Below are 17072 nucleotides of genomic sequence, written 5' to 3'. Positions count from 1 at the left end.
AGCTGCAGGCCCTGCAGCTCCGGTGTCCCCGCAGGCTCCATGACTCAGCACAGCGCTGCTGCCGGAGTGCAGCAAGGTGCTGGCTGATTGCACTGGAGCAGGCGCTGATGCAGAGCCGGGAGCCCTCCCGAGTCACCGAGTGTGGGTTTTTAACGGCGTTTGTGATGTTGATGCCGTGGGCTTGCCACCCACCCTTCCCTGTCCAGTAGCAAATCTGCTCTGTCACATTACTGGTGACAACAGTGATGCCATTGGTGGCCAGCTCTGTTTCCTGACCAGTGGCAGTGGAGTTCAGCAGTAATCATTGCGTGTTATCTCTCCCTTTTGGTCTACATCATCTAATCAGGATTTAACTTCTAAAGGAAACAATCCTTATCTTACCTGTAAATTTTTAATTAAATGAAATTATGAAACCAGCATATTTGTGGGTACTTTTATTTTTTTATTCATTTTTTTTTCTTTTGTGGAGATGGAAAGTAAGCCAAATCCTGCATGTCTGTAAAGCCTGGAATGAAAATCTCTAACTCTGAGGCAGCTTCAGGTCAGCTTAACTCTGTTGCTGGTCTTTTTTACCTTTCTACCCCTACCATTTGATATGCTGCCTATGACTACAGGGTAGTACACACAGATAATTGATTGCAAAACAGGAGTTCTGTAAACTTATGATTACTGATGTAAGAGAAGGGCTTACCCAAGTTCATACATTGAACTTTATCTTGTTTGTTCTCTTTGAGTAGAAGAATGAACTGAACTTGTTTTGCTAGTGGAATCTTGTGGTTCTGATAGAATGCCCACTTTACTTGGTAGTTACCTTGTTCAATATGCCAAGGTTGTGTTAATTTCTAGCTCAGACACTGGTACAATTTTTGTTTTGCTAGCCTTGCTGCTCGGGTCTATATAGTCCACAGACACAAACGGCTCTGAATTTGTTGCTACATGTCAGTGAGATTAAATCCTGCTTGCTTGCAGAATACTAAGGTTAAGTAAAAGGAGAGGTATTCATAACACCTTATCTAAGTTAGCCATTCATGTTTGTGTACTGAGTTTTTCCCTTTCTAGTTGAAACAAGCTCTGGTTTCAGCAGCATACTTGGCTTAGGGGAGAGCAAAGACTTCCCTTTCATAAGGCTGAGCTTTGTCTGTTTGGTTAAGCACTTTCCCTCTGCATGTAAGAAAATGGAAGTAGCTGTGAAGAAAACGTTGTTTCAAGGGAAGAGAAGGAACACTTGTACTTTGCTACTGTATCTTTTATAGAACTTGGATTGGGTTAGATGCCTAAATTGGTCAGGCACAGCTGGTGACAGAACACAACGGAGGGCTGATGTGATGAGGAAGGGTAGGACCACAGCAGTTCAGATGGAGGGATAAGCTGTACTGGAACTCTGTCACTTGGGCAACAGAGTCCAGTGTATCGTCAGCAGAGATGTTGTGACTCTCAAATTTCTTGCAGAAAATCTGGCTCAGGATTTGAATTAGGGTGACCAGAAAATGACTAAGCTGTAAGCATGATCTGTATTGCCAGGAACAAGCTGCAAGCAGATGTAGGCTGTTATTTCACCACTGCCTTCAGATCTTTGTGGAATGCAGGTTTAAGGCTGTTTTGCAGCAGGCTTTCACTGCGTGAGGTAGCCTTGCTAACGTGGTGCACCCTTATGGGGTGAGGCAGGATCCTCAGTGCTCTGGGGACAGTAGTCAAGGGCCACTGGTTCATGGGCAGTGCTGATGACTGCTGCTGGCAGGGCTACAAGTACATTTGCCTGATCAATAATATGACTCATTGGGGGGTTTTGTTGCCTATATTGCTGCATTTTCTCCATCCTTCTTAACTTGAAGCAGACAAGTCTAGTTGAGTTTCTGATCATGATCTGTATAGGTGAAAGACCTGTTTTACTTTTGAGCCGAGGGCCCAGAGCTTTTTTGAATGTCTCTTGTTTGCATTGCATAAAGGCTATATTCAGCTTTCCATTTTCTGTCCTGAAACCTCCATTCTTGTGTTTATTTCCTGCTGAAAGGATGCTGTTTCAAACTACCACAAGTGTGTTCATGACAATAGTGAAAAAGAATTTGCAATTCTTTCCTTGGAAGCTTAAATGCTGCTTGGTCACAGCTTGAAAGATCACATCTCTGAAAGACAGGAGCTTTTTCAAATAGGCTTCCTGGAATCATAATTGAAATAATTCTGCAATATAAGTAGGTCTAATCCAACATTTCCTGGTACTTAATGGGAATGTTGCTATAGAAATATGGACCTTTGAAATAGGCACATTGGGACTGAAATTCAAGAAAAAATTTATTCAGCTTGTGAATACATATATTCACCTCATGAATAAGTGTCTGCAGTGTGTTCTGATAACAATTGATTTTTTTAAGTCTTTGGAGACCTTAATGTAGCTTACAAAACAGAATCTTAACTACATGTTCTCCCTGCATAGTACCATACTAATTGGGCTTATTGTTTGTGGGGACATGCCTCTGCTGGAGAACTTGTAGGTGCACTTGCTGCCTAGCACTACAGTGAGTGGTCTGCATCTGTAAAAGCTGTTACATGACCAGTGAGTAATAATTAAGGGATGTTTTGAAATATTGATTTGTACTTACGCCTTTAGGACTTTCTGTTCTCAGAATGTGCCTGTGCCCTTCAACTTGCAGCTGAAGCAATTGTAGGTAGTTTTTTTTTTTCATGAAAGCAGTGTATTCTGGGGAGGACAGACCCCACTGTCCATGAAATGTGCTATAAAATGACAGATGAGAAGGGAAATAATTTATTTTTGCTTTTGGAATAGGCTTGTCTCAAATGTAGATTTTGTTTATTTGATGGAATAGCAGGCAATGAATTTGACTTTCCTACCCCATTTCAGTTACATTAGAGGAGGATATGAGAACAAGCTGCTTCTACAATATACAGAGCTTATGAGAGCTCAATTCTTGGAATTCAACTTCCCATGTTAACGATGCTACAGCACTTATTTACAAATTGTACTCCAAGCTGTAGTTGGTTCTGGCTGGAATGTACTGTTCAGGATTAAGTTCTTGCTGCTGAAGGATCATTACTGCATCTGTGGTGAATCTCAAGTGCAAATTGCTGCATTTCAAGGCACCAGTCAGGGGAACTGTAGAGATCACTGCAAACATGCAGGAGATGTGTTACTAACTTTAGCTATCAAAAGTCCTACTAATATTCCTGTTCTTACCTTGGTCTCTTGTTTTTCAGGTTTGTTTCTGACATCTTTTGCCCAAGACAGCAGGGAATGTGATCAGAACTTGCTGGAATTGATGTAAATCCTTCAAGCACTGATAGCTTTGAAGTGATTTATCACTGAGTATTTAAATAGATCAATTCTGCCTCAACCTCTTTGAAGCATCTGAGTGTCTGAGTCAACTGAACAACAGGTTAAAAATAGGGGTGTGAATGTAGCCTGGGTACTTTTGCCTGTGTGCTCCATGCTCAGCGCAGTCCTAGGCAGCTTAACTATAAACTGTTACTTGTAGCTGAAGCTGCTGGATGTGTCTGTGTTTTTCGAGATGATTGCATATTTTCATAACCAAGTAAACATTTTTACTTTTTCAAGTCAAATGAAAGCAAAATTTTAAAATCTGGTGTTTGGTTTTTTTTTTTTTTTTCAGCAGTGCTGTTATCTTTGAGAACTTTGAACACAATTAGACTAGGTGCAGAAGCAAACATTTGTGGTGCTTTCTAAAGATACATTGATTCCATGATATCCCCAAAGAGCTGAACATACTGGTTACAATCATGTTTTGTTGTTTTACCATTGAACTTCTGCTAGTAAAGCAGTCACTGGCACAGTAATCACAGAATTAAGTGATTCTGTCAAGGATCACTTGATAGAAGATCCTAGCATTGTTTGTTGGTGAATGCATTAGGATGACCCTCTAACCATGCTGTAGAAGGGCTATCTCTACCTAGTCCTCCATGCCTAAATGCACATCTCACCGTCTAAGAAAGGAGCATATCCACAGCCAGTCCTGTATCAGAACTTTACCTGACACTTGGAGGGGGATTTATGGTATCAGAGAAGCCTTCCACTTAACAGGAGGAACAAAAAGGTGGGGTCTGTGACTGGGCAGAGACATTTTCTAGAGGACCATCAATATTCTGGGTAATTCACAGCTTCCATTGGAACTTGACTACCTTCCTTAGTGCACAGCCATCTTCTTTCCAAGTCTTAGCCACATCATAAAACCTCAGCTCTGACCACAGGCTGGTCTGGTCTTTGACTACTGTGGGTTGCTGTTCCTTTGTTCAGAGCAGGTTTCTAAATCAGCCTGCTCGTGACCAGAAGTGTGTAAGGAGTAGATTAGCCATCAGTGAAGGAAATCTTGCAGTGTCTTTTCCATTGTGGTGTTCTGTGTTAGTGCTGCAGACATTCTGCTCTATGGCTGTTTCAGAAACCCGGTGTACAGCTAGAAGCATTTCCAGAAATATTTTCTGCATCTATCCCAAACTACTGGTGAACTTGGCTTGAAGCAACTCAAAACTCACATATATGCAGGGGATTCTGATGTCTTGGGACACTGAGATGGTTATTAGTTTCTGAAAATTCGTATCCTAGTGATGAGGAATAGTCAGTTGTGCTCTGAACCACAGACGGCAAACAAGCTGTTCCACAAACAAAATCTGCGTTTCAGTTGTTTTTGAGGATGAAGGTTAGTGAATTTCAAAGTCAACATGTTTAGAGCCCTGAGATGTTTAGTTTGAGTCTCCTAGTTTACCGTTTGCTTTTGGAAGCATGTGTTCGTGCAGGAAGGTGAGTTCAATACCAGATTGTTGTATTAGGCTTGATAAATGCTGTGGTGCCAAGGCTTCTGCTGTCACTCATTGGTGATTCCACTCAATAGCAGTTGAAGTTCAAAGCCTCCCTGGATGCTCCAAGTGTACATTGTGGCCTGGATAAAGATTGTTACTGCAGAGCACCCCCAGCATATGGCAGGGTGTCGGGGTGGTTCAGGAGAGCAGAGCTTACCTGAGCAAGGCAGGAGCCAAATTCTCAGCCTGTGCTGTGCTCGGTTGATCTGCCTAGTGAGGAGTTGGTATCCCATCTCCATAGGCAGAGACATGTAGGGTGCCAATTCTAAAGCTGGTTATTAGCCATTCCACAGGAGTCTGCTGTCACTGCATGAGCTGTGTGGCTCCAGTGCTGGATGATCAATGCACAGCCTTAGTTTTGAATGAATCCTAGAACCTTTGCTTACAAGATCATGAATACTGGTTTTATTGCAAAACAAAGGACAGGAATTAATGGAGGCCACAAGCCTAAGCACATGCACAGCTGCTTGTCAGGTGCATTCATAGCAGCTGCAGTTGCAAAATCCTAAAACAAACACTTCGTGCCAAACTCTGTATTTCTTGGATTGCAGGAATAAATGGATTTGCTAGGAAAGAGTTGAGAACATCTCACCTCAAAGCTGATGCTGGCCAGAATTCAAGGGCAAGGTAAAATAAGAAATATTCCTGTAAGAAGATGATATACCTGTCCTCACCAAGGACTTCCTGTGCCTCAAGTGGAAGTGCTCAATATATGTGACTAAAACACTCAGGCTTAGCAGATGTACATACCCTGACCTTGTTTGGCTACAGAGCCTTGATATCAGCACCAAGTGCTATTGGGAAACTTCTGCTTTAATCTGAGGATGCATGAACCCAGGCTAGCTTTGAAACCATGGCTCCAGTGTTAATGCAACTTCTGCTAATCCTGGCCCAGAAAAGTAACAACAGATCTGATGTAATCAAGTCACATGTAACTGTTAAAGTGGACTTCAAGCTTTCCATCTCTGAACTGTTGTGGTGAATCAGAGCATGTTTCTGAACAGGTAATTTGTATCTTTTAAGAGAAAAATGGCACAGCTGTACTTATTTCTGCATTTGGCTATGTGTTGGTTCTGTGAAGAGCTGTTCTTCCAGGTAGCAGAAACTGGGAAGGCAGCAGAGACATGAGGTTTTATTTATAACCCTCTTTTCAGGAGGTTGAAGAAAATGGAGTCTCTGACTTCTTGATTTGATTCTTTTCAGCAGTTATGGAAATTGTAACCATAATTTCTAGGCATCTGACACTGTCTGATGGTCTCACCTTGGTGCTGTGTGAATGCAGCTGTGCTGTCTGTACTTTGCAATCAATGTGTGCAGGTGCCTAAAGGATCAGAGCCTCCTTCCTGAAACCCACTGTCTCTGATCTCCCCCAGTGCCTGCTCTTTGTTGCCCCAGTGTCAGGGAGACAGCTGGTATGGGTGGATGATACACCAAACTAGTCTTAAATAGGCTCATGTTTTAATCAGGCAGGGTATTATAAAGTATCCTAGCTACAGAGAAGGCTGGGAGACTAATGCTGCAAATCCCCTTGTTAATATTTTTATGGATTGTGTACTGCATCAAATCCAGTGAAAGGAGAAGAGAATTGTCTTAGCAGACCCTAAAGTTCATGGTGCACTTGCTGCTTCACCAGGCAGCTGCAGACTTGACAATGTTTGGACCTGCAAACCTATTTGATTTTCAGATGCTCTGGGGTTTGATGACTTGCAGTCTGGACAATGCTTTAGGAGTTGCTTGTGCTACCTGCAGAAGCAGTGTATATACCCCTTACTCCTTTCTAGTGGGAGTATTCTTGGACCCAGAGGAATTTCTGGGAAGAAGAATGTAATTATAACTTCAGAGAATCTTTTCCTAGACTCTTGTTTTATTTTAGTTGTGCTTAAGCTGAACAGAACACTTGGTTCTTATCTTCCCTTCCCCACCCCATACAAGCTAATCACTAATCTTGTTTTGTAACACCAATCTTTTAATGAAGTCCTAAATATTTTTAAATTTCTCTTCATCTTGGAGTTGTAATATGGCAAATGCTTTAAGCTCTGAGCAGAACTGGTGATGATATAATTCTCTTTCTCATCACATGCCCACCTAGTTCTGAGCTCTGCTGTTCCAGTCTCTAGGTTTCCCATTCGCCTCTCCTTGCTGGGGACTTTAAAGGCATGAGGAAGCCTGCTGAGCTCTGGCTGCTAAATGCAGGAGGTAGGAGTTCTGTTCTGCAGTGCTGCCAGCTCAGAGACCTTTACGACTTAAATCAAACAATTTTAACTTTGTAATAATAAGTCAACCACAGTAGCTTTAGTATTCTGTGTCAGCTGCAAGGATTAGTAAAAAAGTAGTTACAGGTCTGTTCTAGTTTCCTGTCAGCTGCTGGTAGGACCTGAAGAGATGCAGCTTCTTCCCTGCTGTGATCTGAGCCCTGGAAGATGTTCTGCCTTAGGGAAGGAGGGACAAAGCTGTTTGGTGGGGTTTGGGTTTTATGCACACATCAGATTCTTCCTCTGCAAAATGAGTAAGGGATGGCAAAATCTGTTTTGCTTTGCCCCTCAGTCTTGTCTGGCTTTGCAGTTGTGTGATGTTACAGTTGTCAAACCAATAATTGCTACCTTCTCTTAAATAGGAGATTGTTATAGGACTGAAAGGCTAGAATCTCCCTGGGTGGCTTTCTCCTTCCCATCTACATGACAGCTGCTTCCTTTTTCTTTACCTGTTCCCCATCCTCAGATGCCCATGTTGCCTGCTTAGCACATTTTCAGAAGTGTGCAAGTTCACATATTTGAGTTTACTTGCCTTTCTGACTAAGTTTCCTCAAGCCGTTCTAGCTTGCTATAGAACTTCTGACATCATGTGTATGTATATGACAGCTTTGTAGCTTGGCTTCTAAATTTCCTGCATTTTCATGACCTTGGATTGTGGATTTGGTTTGTCTGTCTCTAATTAAATGAGCAAATAGTTTCCCTTTGACCCTAAACCACTCATTTTCCTCACCTCACTCAGGCTTTCTGTCATATGCCTTGAGCCAACCGTGAAATCTTTCTGACTCTCTCATTACCTTAGGTGCTTACCATTGCTATGACCAATTTCTTGACAAGGAATTCATGCTAACAGGTGCTTGTATGGTTTTCTTGTTTTCCTAAGCTGTAGAAGGTCAGATGGGGCAGGTGTGCTTTGTGGTGGCAGCAACAACTGTGCTTCTCTTTCTCTGCCCCTCTGTGACCCACCCATGAAGGAAGATCATGTGCGCAGTGGTGCTTCCTTGGTGCTCACCCCACTCTTGGGAATTGCCCCACGATTAAAAGTTTAACTGTTTTCTTAATCTGGTAATTCTTATAGTCATCTATTGAATTGTATCAGCCTGTGCTCAGGTGTGCCAGAGCTTCATGGCATGTGGAGTGCATAACTGTTATGCTCTGTTAGGAGATGCCTATGGCTGCAAAAAATTTATTTGGCATGCACCAGCTATTAAAAAGATGCTGAGTCAATGATTGTTCTTGCCCTCTGTCATGTGTTTAGTAAGCCATGATATCCTATGTGAGTTTATTTTTCCAGTGTTTAGTCCATTTATTTATTTGAACCTTACAGCATCCTATGATAGAGACTTCTGAATTTAAGTGTGCCTTGTTCTTTTGTTGTAAGAGCGGTTGGTGGTCACTCTCTAGTTCTCTTTCATCAGGCTTTATGTACCTCTCAAATACCTGTACCTTTATTCCTTTTATCGAGCCAGCTGAAAAATCTTAACTTTATGCTGTTCCAAGCCCCATTGTTGTTACTGCTGAAGGAAAGTAAGTTGAAGTATAAATACCCTTTTTGAACCCAAGTGACAAGGGGCACAGTCTGGTGTTCAAAAAGGATGCAAACCCCTAGTTTGAGTGTTATGGTAATGCTGTCTGCTTTATTTATCCTTTGTGTCTTTTGTAACAATTTTTCATTGTTTTTTTGACCTTTTGTTGCTGAATAGTCATCTGCTGTTTCTCAATAAATGTCTGATTGAATCTTCCTCTTCCAGTTAGCAGTATCTGATTTAGATTGTTTCTGTGAGCACTTCTTTTGAGTTATCAGTACCATGTTGTATCACTCATTTAATTGCTAGTTTTCGCATATAAATAAGTTGATGAATTAGAAAAAGTGCATTTTAATTTATTTTTAATGTTTATTAGACACTTATTTCAATAGCAAAGCTGGAGCCTGTTGTAGCACATTAGTAAGGACTCAAGGCATTGGTTTCCAAGAAAACTGTGCCCGCATGCAGGCAATCAGAAAACCTAATCAGAAACCTAAGTTAAGTGTTGGGGCTGCTTTTTTTTTTACTTCAGTCTTTTGTTCCTGAAGTGCATTGTAGAACAACTTAGGAGCCTCACTTCTTCCTGATAAACTCTGCTTTGAAGATTTTCTAATCTTCAGAGAACTACACAGACCTGTGGAGTTGTTCTAAAATCTTAATTGTACAGTGGTGTGATGCATTTGTTTCTCGATAGTCCTACATGTGGGATTTTGACAATCTCAGCAAGATGGAGATGAGCAGTGCTCTCAATGAGGGGTTTGTGCTTGTATTTGTCTCTATGGCAAGACATTATAAAAGCCTTTCAAAGGCAGTGCCCTCATCTTTATCAATACAGCTTTTCCACATTTGCTGGGAGAACTCTTGAGCAGCTCTGGAGAATTTATTTTTCACAGTGATTGTTCATGAATATTATCTTTGGACAGCCTAAACCCCTTGAAATTGTGCTTACTTATTAAAAAGCTATTCTGGTTTCTAAGTGGGTGAAAACCTATTTTTATGCTCATCAACATAGTGTTTTCTGTTTTGGAAGATTTTTTTTTTTTACTTATAGGCACTTTTTTGTGTGCTCTGAAAATCGATGTTTATACAACTAGTTTATGGCATCACTTAGAAACAAGTGTGTTATCAGCAACAAGATGTTTGGGCAGATCTGCCCTGGGCCTCTTGTGAGGGTAACACAACAAGCCAGTTAAAAATTCCTCTGCTGTATCCAGAAAAGAGGTGGTGCAGAACTCTTCCCTGCTGCTGACTCCTTTGGAATGTTTATGGCAGGTCCTTTATTAATGCTGATTTGCATGGGTTTAGTAAGGCAGCGCTGCCTTAGTGAGTCAGTAATTCAATATAAATTGAGTGAGAAGTCTTTTAGTTCAGATTTCAAGTACTGTGTATTTTTGAGTCACTCTATGTGTCATAAGGTTTTAATGTTCTTTTGTTTTCATGTTATTTGGCTATCTTTTGTTATCATAGCTTTAGGTGATAGGTTAGCAAATATGTTTTTGGAGATAGAACCATGGATTATTGTCAACGTGCTGAGGCACTATAAGTACTTTGGTTAAGTAAATAAGGGACAGATTTGACATTTTGAGTTTCCTGTTCTCACCCTTCTCATGGGTGGAAAGTGTCTTAGTGTGCTGTACTATTACATGTTAACATAAGGAAAAAAGCTTACTTGGCTCTGATAAGTCAACTAATAAAGGTAGAATCATAGTATCTTTGTAAGACCCTCAGGAAGATTTTGACCTCAGAATTTTTTTCTTTTTTCCTACAAAGTAGCTCTGTTGCAATAAAGTAGAATACAAGCAGGTAACATGTTCATGCAATAAATGGCACATCAAGTTAGCAGAACCAGGCAGAGGGAGGGCCCTCGTGCCAGTACAGATTACAGGCTCATCTCCTCATATACTTTTGCCACATCTGGCTGCTCATCAAAAGATTTCTTTGACCTCTGCAACATTTTGACTATCTTTCTCCTCTTGGATTAGCATTTAAGTCTGCCTTTCACTGAGGCTGTGGAAACTCTCCCTGAGATAAGGTTTGCCTTTTAAGTAGGTGGCTGTTACCAAAGTTGCTGAGCCTTTGAGAAACTGTGTCTGGGAGCTCAGAAAATTGTCATCTTTGTTCCATTTAGATTAGGAAAAAGAGAAAAAACAGGAAACATTATAAAAGTAAGTACAATTCTGTTTGGTGCAGATTTTTTTAATCTAAAGTGCTTTTGAAGAAGGGATTTTAATAGCATTCTGAAGATACCTTGTATTTTCTGTGGATAAGAATATCGAAATTATACTAAGAGGGTGTAAATTTATCAAGAAAATGTCTTCATTTCACTGCATAAGCCTGTCATTGACTTCCTGAACTGATGCCATAGGTACTTGCTGTTGTAATTTTTCTCCATGGTTTTCCCTGTGGCAGGATTAGTCTGGTCTGTCCATTTATCCCTTGAGTGCACATGTGCAATACTGGTACTAATTTATGTTTTACAAATGCAGCAGTCTAACACAGATCTGTAACCTGTGCTTTCCATGGCTTTGCTGCCTGGATGAAGCCTGTGGTCTAAGACATTGAAATGACTGTGATTGTTGCACAATAATTTGCAGAAGAAAGAGGTGCAGAATTGCTGCAGATGGGAGTCATGGACTTCAAATGTAGTTTTGAAGTCTGAATCTGTTGTCTTTCTTGTAAAAGCAGATTGAATGCCAGGATGCCTTGGAAGCAGCAGCTCGGGCAGAGGGCCTGCCACTGGACATCTCTGTGCATTCCCAGCTGAGAATGCTGGATGAAGAGCATCACAAGGGCAAATACCACCATGGTCTGAGTGCACTGAAACCCATACGGACCACTTCCAAGTACGTCTTTAGGCTACCGCAGAACTCATACAGCATTTGCTTTTCAAACCAGTGACAGAGCAGAATTGCAGATGTGGGTCTGCTGACTGGTACTGGAAACATCAGAATTTGTTTAGCAAGTGTGGCTGGCATGGACCATTTGGTACTCTGAGTGCTTTCAATGAGAGGAGGCTTTGTTTTTCTTGAAGATTGACATTTCCTGTTTCCTTTTTCATTTGTTTGTGGTTTGTTTTATATTCTTTTAGACACCAGCACCCGGTTGATAATGCTGGGCTTTTCTCCTCCATGACCTTCTCCTGGCTCACTCCTCTGGCCCACAGAGCATACAAGAAAGGGGAATTGTTTATGGATGATGTATGGTCTTTATCAAGGCATGAGTCTTCAGATGTCAACTGCAGAAGGTAAAGACATGTAGTTCATTATTATTTTCTTGTTTCCATTTGTTACATGTTATTACACGCAGGCAGTGGTATAGTGTTGCCCTAGAGCAGCACTGACATTTTGTTTTGCCTTTCTCAGAATGGTGGAATTCACTTCCATCTTTCAAAGACAGCTTTCTCATTCAGTGCAGTTTCTGTAGCCTTGTCAATTTCAGTGAAATTAGGGGATTATATCTTTAGGAGCGTTTTACAATTATTCTGATTTTGCATGTCTTTAATATGTTTTTTTTTATGAAAACAATTTTTTTTCTCAAGGCTACAGTGAAAAATTCTTGAGCTAAAATGAGAAATAATACTGTCAGTAGCAAGGTGATTTGAATGTGTATAAGATCTTCTGATCAGGCTTACTTTCTATGGTTAAAGAGCATTTCTTCAGGTTTTGACTCTGCAGCTCTTCAGTCAGTTCAGCAGAGAAGGACTGTCATTATATTAAGATTGACAAAGAGACTGCAGGCAAAGAAAAAGCTTTGTGTTTTTCATCCCTCTGTCCTATGGAAGTAACACTACATAGATATTTCTCTTAATATTATTTGTTGTTGTTCTGAGCTAAGAAGCACTTAGAGTTTTAACAAAGAAGTATGTTTGAGACAGTACCTTCTCTCATGGTGAAAAATTTATGACATGAATAAATATCATAAATCTTCTGTTTTTATTAGGCTGGAAAGACTGTGGCAGGAAGAACTAAAAGAAAATGGGCCTGATGATGCTTCTCTCCGGAGGGTTGTGTGGATTTTCTGCCGCACCAGGCTCATCCTTTCCATAGTGTGTCTGATGATCACGCAGCTCGCGGGTTTCAGTGGACCAGTAAGTAATATCCATCCTTTTTTTAACACCCCCAGAGGGCTCCATCTCATGGCCAACTGTAAAATCTTAAGGTTTCATTGCAGAATCACTTAAACGTTTTGACTAGCTAGAAATTTTTGGGGTAAGATTCAAGAGCAATTCAATAATCCAAGATAGGACTTCTACAGCTGATGGATCAGTTGCTGTATACCCAGGCAAGTTCTTGGGGAAGGGAGGGGGAGTTTAGGTATCCTGGAGGAAATGGACTTTTTCTTTTTTCTCTTTGGTTTTGAGTATAGTTTCAAGTTCTTCCCTAACTGCATAAGCTTAACTGCATAACTTGCTTTTTTCATAAGATTCCTATGTGCAGGTCTTCTAATTGTTTTTCTCTCTGAAATTCTGTAAATTTATCTTGGAATAAAATTCAGTCTGATAAAACGCTAATCTTAAATTATTGGCACTAATAACAGTCTTCGAGAAGTGGACCGAATTCTGTGAGAGCACTGCTTAAAAACTAATGTGAGCAGGTCTCAAGAAGTCTGTGGGCATAGTCTTTACTGATCCTACAGAGAATGGCCAGACAGGTTTCAGGTAGAAGTGTTAGCAAACGTTGTTGCCTCTAGGAACGGCTGCTGTTTGTTGCTAAGGGTCGTATTGGCGATAACAACATGGGACTTGACATTCACACCATTTTTTGTCACCTGTTTGTTGCACATGCTGTGCAGATTTAAAGTTGAAATTTTGACTAAATTTATTCTCTACACATTTCCCTTGAGGAGTAGGAGCAGTATTACTGCTAGTAGTACACGTTTCAGTGTGCTGGTAAGCTGGAGGTTCATTTCTTGGGTAAGTACACTTGGGTGCGCTGTTAGGTGAAATGTCTTTTTAAAATGTTTTCCTGCTTTTAAATGTCTTATCAAAAAATGATGTTCTGTTTTTTAAGTCTTCTTAAAGTTTGCCTTGTTTCATGTAATATGAATAATAATGAATGTTTCTGTGGTGTTTTCTTTGTAATATTTTATAGTTGTCTTTATTATATAATACATGAACATACTTTGGTAATTAACAATACATTATGATTAAGGTTTTAACAGCACTAGCTTTTCCCAAGAAGAGCTTCTGTCATTGTTTCACTACAGGGCTTGAGGAGCTGCTTTTATCTTTAGCAAAGAACTTGCAGCAGGGTTACCCCTAATTTCTGTAGTGTAATGATCTCAATTTGTCTCAGCCAAACTGCTGAATGAGAGAGAGCCAGAGGGGAAAGGAGAAAACAAACCAGCTTGGTTATGTTGGGGGCTGCTGCTGCAATTGATGCTTGATATGGGTAACTTAAAATTATCTATAGACAGTTGCCCATTTACAGACAACCTTATTCATTTTTCTGAATAAGGCTCAATTCATTTTTGGTTCTACAATTTGGCATGAAACTAAGTCTTTACCATCCCTCCTCCCTGTTTTTAAAAATGGCATGCCTCAGGGATATGCCTATGCTGTCTCCTCAGAAGTATCAGTGCTTTCTTGTATTGTTACACCCTTTCAGTCACCTGAAGGTGAGAAGGGAGATCAGGAAAAGCACTTGACTTGACCTCATCTATTGGAGGAAAATTATGAAAGTGGAGTTAAATCCTATATAAACTTCAAAAATTTTAATTGAATGTGTACGATCTTGAAATGCCAGCAAATGGCTGTGGCTTTGCTAATGAGCATTGTGATGGTTATAACTGGAAAGGAATTGTTCCAGACTTCTTGTGAGGACTTTTTTGCTTTGGTTGGTTTTTGTTTGGTTTTTGGTTTTTTTTTTTTTTTTTTTGGTATCAGATCCTTCAAGGATCTTCCTCTTTTTTTATTTTGATACATTTTGCATCTGGCACAGAATCTAATCCTACAACCTGATGAGTCAGCTGCATATGTCAGACTGCCTTGTAATAACCATCAGAATGTACAAGTATAGGTGATATATTATTTATCTCAAAGAAATACTTGCTGCTATTTGATCAGCTACCAAAACTTCTAAGTTCTGGAGGAGCAAACAGGTTTCCTGATTACTAAACAAAATCGGTTTAACTCCAGGTCTGAACAATGTACCTGTTTGCTACTGTTCAGAGCTATTCTTCCCATCTGGGAGATGGGGAAACTTGCTATTTTAGTGGAGCACAGCTTGACAGTTTGGTCAGTTACTGGAGGGGGGAGTGGTAAGCTGTGGGAGGTAAGTTTTCCAGTTTCCCCGTTGGCTCCAGCTGCAGCCTGCCCCGTGCTGGGGCGCGCTGGCTGCAGCAGGGCTGCCGGCACTGCAGTGGGACCAGTGACAGAAGCTGTTCTTCAGCATTTTCAGGATGGCTGTTTTCTGCATCAGGATGAGGCTTTCCTGCTGGCCAGAGCCACCGCCAAGAGCAAAGGTAAGGTAATGTTTATTCCATGGGAATGCTTAAGACAGCCGAGCAGCTTGTACCAACCACTGCGGTAATAGCCACAGGAGCTCTTTCCCCCCTTAGCTTAGTTTATATGCTGTATTGTTTTTGTTTTGTAAATAACTTTATGCTGGATTCTTTTCATTAAACTAATATGAATTTCAATAGTACTTGTTCAGATGTAAATGTTAATTTTCTGTGACTTTTTTCCCCTCCCTTTTCAAAATTCTTTAATCTGCTGTTTCCTCTTTTCTTTCTTCCGGAACAAAAATAAATTGGGGTGTAATGTAAGCTGGTCTCTATTTCATCATGGGAGATGCTGAATCTATAAAATAGTGCTGCAAAATTGCACTAAAGTTTTGGGAGGAATAAGACCCCAGGAAACATCTGCTATCTTTATGCATCCTCTCTTGGAGACTTTCAGCAATGCTGTGGTGTGTGAGAAAATGCTTGCAGTCTGCGACCATGCTGAGTTACAGCTCGTGAGGAAAAAGGGGGATTTTCACCCCAGTTGCTCAGTGACTCAGTTGCATATGTTGGATTGAATACTGGAAAAGAAGTCAGTAATCTCCACAGTAACTGCAGACCAACTGTATGCAGTTGTGATCCAAACAGTCGATGTAAAATCAAATACAATCAGGAGAAAGTTGGAATGCAATAGATCTGTGAATGTGAGCTCCTCACATTTGTTCAGTGATCAGTATGTAAACTTTCTCAGTGGCCATTCTAGAATCTGATGGACCTCTGGCTTTAATTCACACCTGTGAAAAAGAGCAAAATTATTTACAGCATGTTTCCTTGGTTCTGATGTGCAGAATTATTTTCCTCTGAACAGATGAATTTGATCTCTTTTTTTGTTATTTGGTGCTGGGCTGTAGCTATCAAAACCTTTGGAGTTGTGGGGTTTTGTTTTTTTCCTCTCTCTTCAAACTATACAGAACTCCTACTTGCAAAACATGATTTAGCCAAGAGGACTTCAACGGACTGTGATGTGAAAGGCTTCTCGAATATTTTCTTTGGTCTCAGATTTTTTTGTTGGTTCTTCTTGTGGGTGAAGGTAGTTCTCTGTACTAGTGTATCAAAAGCGCCAGTATCTTTAAACATCATTTGTTGAAAAGCTCTCTAGGAAGTCTCTTGCTGTCTGTGAAGCCTTACTGTAGAATACTTTGGAAACCAGATTTCAGAATTTGTGCAGCCTCAGAAGCCTCCTCTGTTGGTACCTTCAAGTTTGACTTCTTTTGGACTCCGTGAACAAATACCATTTTGTTTTTGTATCTTTATGATTTTGTGTATAGAGTTAAATCTAATTTGCTAAGACTGACTGTTAGATATTAGCCCTTTATAATCATGCTGTATGTGCAGATTGTATGTTTATTCGATGGTCTACCTGTTGTATAGTGTTTTTGAGATGTTACCATTTAAGATGACTTTTCATTTCAAATAAAAGCCTATTGTTTCGCAGTTAATAATATTTAATGCTGGTGGTTGTGAATTGTATGATGCTATATTGTGCCATTGGACCACAAAGTGCTGGAGCTGGGAATTGGTGGTTCTGGGGGCTGTCCTCTTTCTGCAGGTGATGTTTGAAATGTGATTCCTGAGGTAAAGTGTTTATGTTCTTGGGGAAGAGGGTATGGGGTGGGATTGAATGGTTAATTTTTTTGTCTTTTTTTTTTTTCCTCCCCATCCCCAATGATTTGTGGTATTTCGTACCTTGTGCTTTCTGCTTGTTTTTTTCTTTACTATTAAACTGCTGATGTTTATTTCCAGGAATGTTTTGCAAATGTCCTTCTCACTCTTCCCCTCTACAACTGTAGGTACATTGTTCCTTTTTATCAAATAAGCACGTTTGAAGCAAACCAAAGATAAAATAAAAAAGGTCTTAATGTCACGTAAAGGAATGTTTCTTAATGTGTGCAGATGTATAAGTAGTGACTATATTTTAAAACTCTTCTATATGATAATGCATTGCTTTCAGCTAACTGACACATTTATGTTA

At 40.3% G+C, this 17072-nt stretch overlaps 1 protein-coding gene across 7 annotated transcripts in view; it reads left to right on the top strand.

Annotated features, from left to right (window-relative positions):
• The window catches only part of ABCC5 (ATP binding cassette subfamily C member 5), a 44327-nt gene that overhangs the window by 2646 nt on the left and 24609 nt on the right, over positions 1-17072 (top strand). For 2 of the 7 annotated variants that reach the window (XM_038145550.1, XM_038145552.1), the window contains exons 3-5: positions 11282-11442; positions 11688-11843; positions 12539-12686. In XM_038145550.1, the coding sequence (XP_038001478.1) occupies positions 11282-11442; positions 11688-11843; positions 12539-12686 (465 nt within the window). Of the gene's footprint in view, positions 1-11281; positions 11443-11687; positions 11844-12538; positions 12687-12793; positions 16891-17072 lie in introns of those variants that run through there. The other 5 variants (XM_038145551.1, XM_038145554.1, XM_038145555.1 and 2 more) reach the window with 4 other exon arrangements.

This window comes from Motacilla alba, chromosome 9 (assembly GCF_015832195.1).
Source record: "Motacilla alba alba isolate MOTALB_02 chromosome 9, Motacilla_alba_V1.0_pri, whole genome shotgun sequence".
Taxonomy (NCBI): domain Eukaryota; kingdom Metazoa; phylum Chordata; class Aves; order Passeriformes; family Motacillidae; genus Motacilla; species Motacilla alba.
Note: the sequence above shows the minus strand (reverse complement) of the source record. Positions and strands in the feature narration are given on the sequence as shown.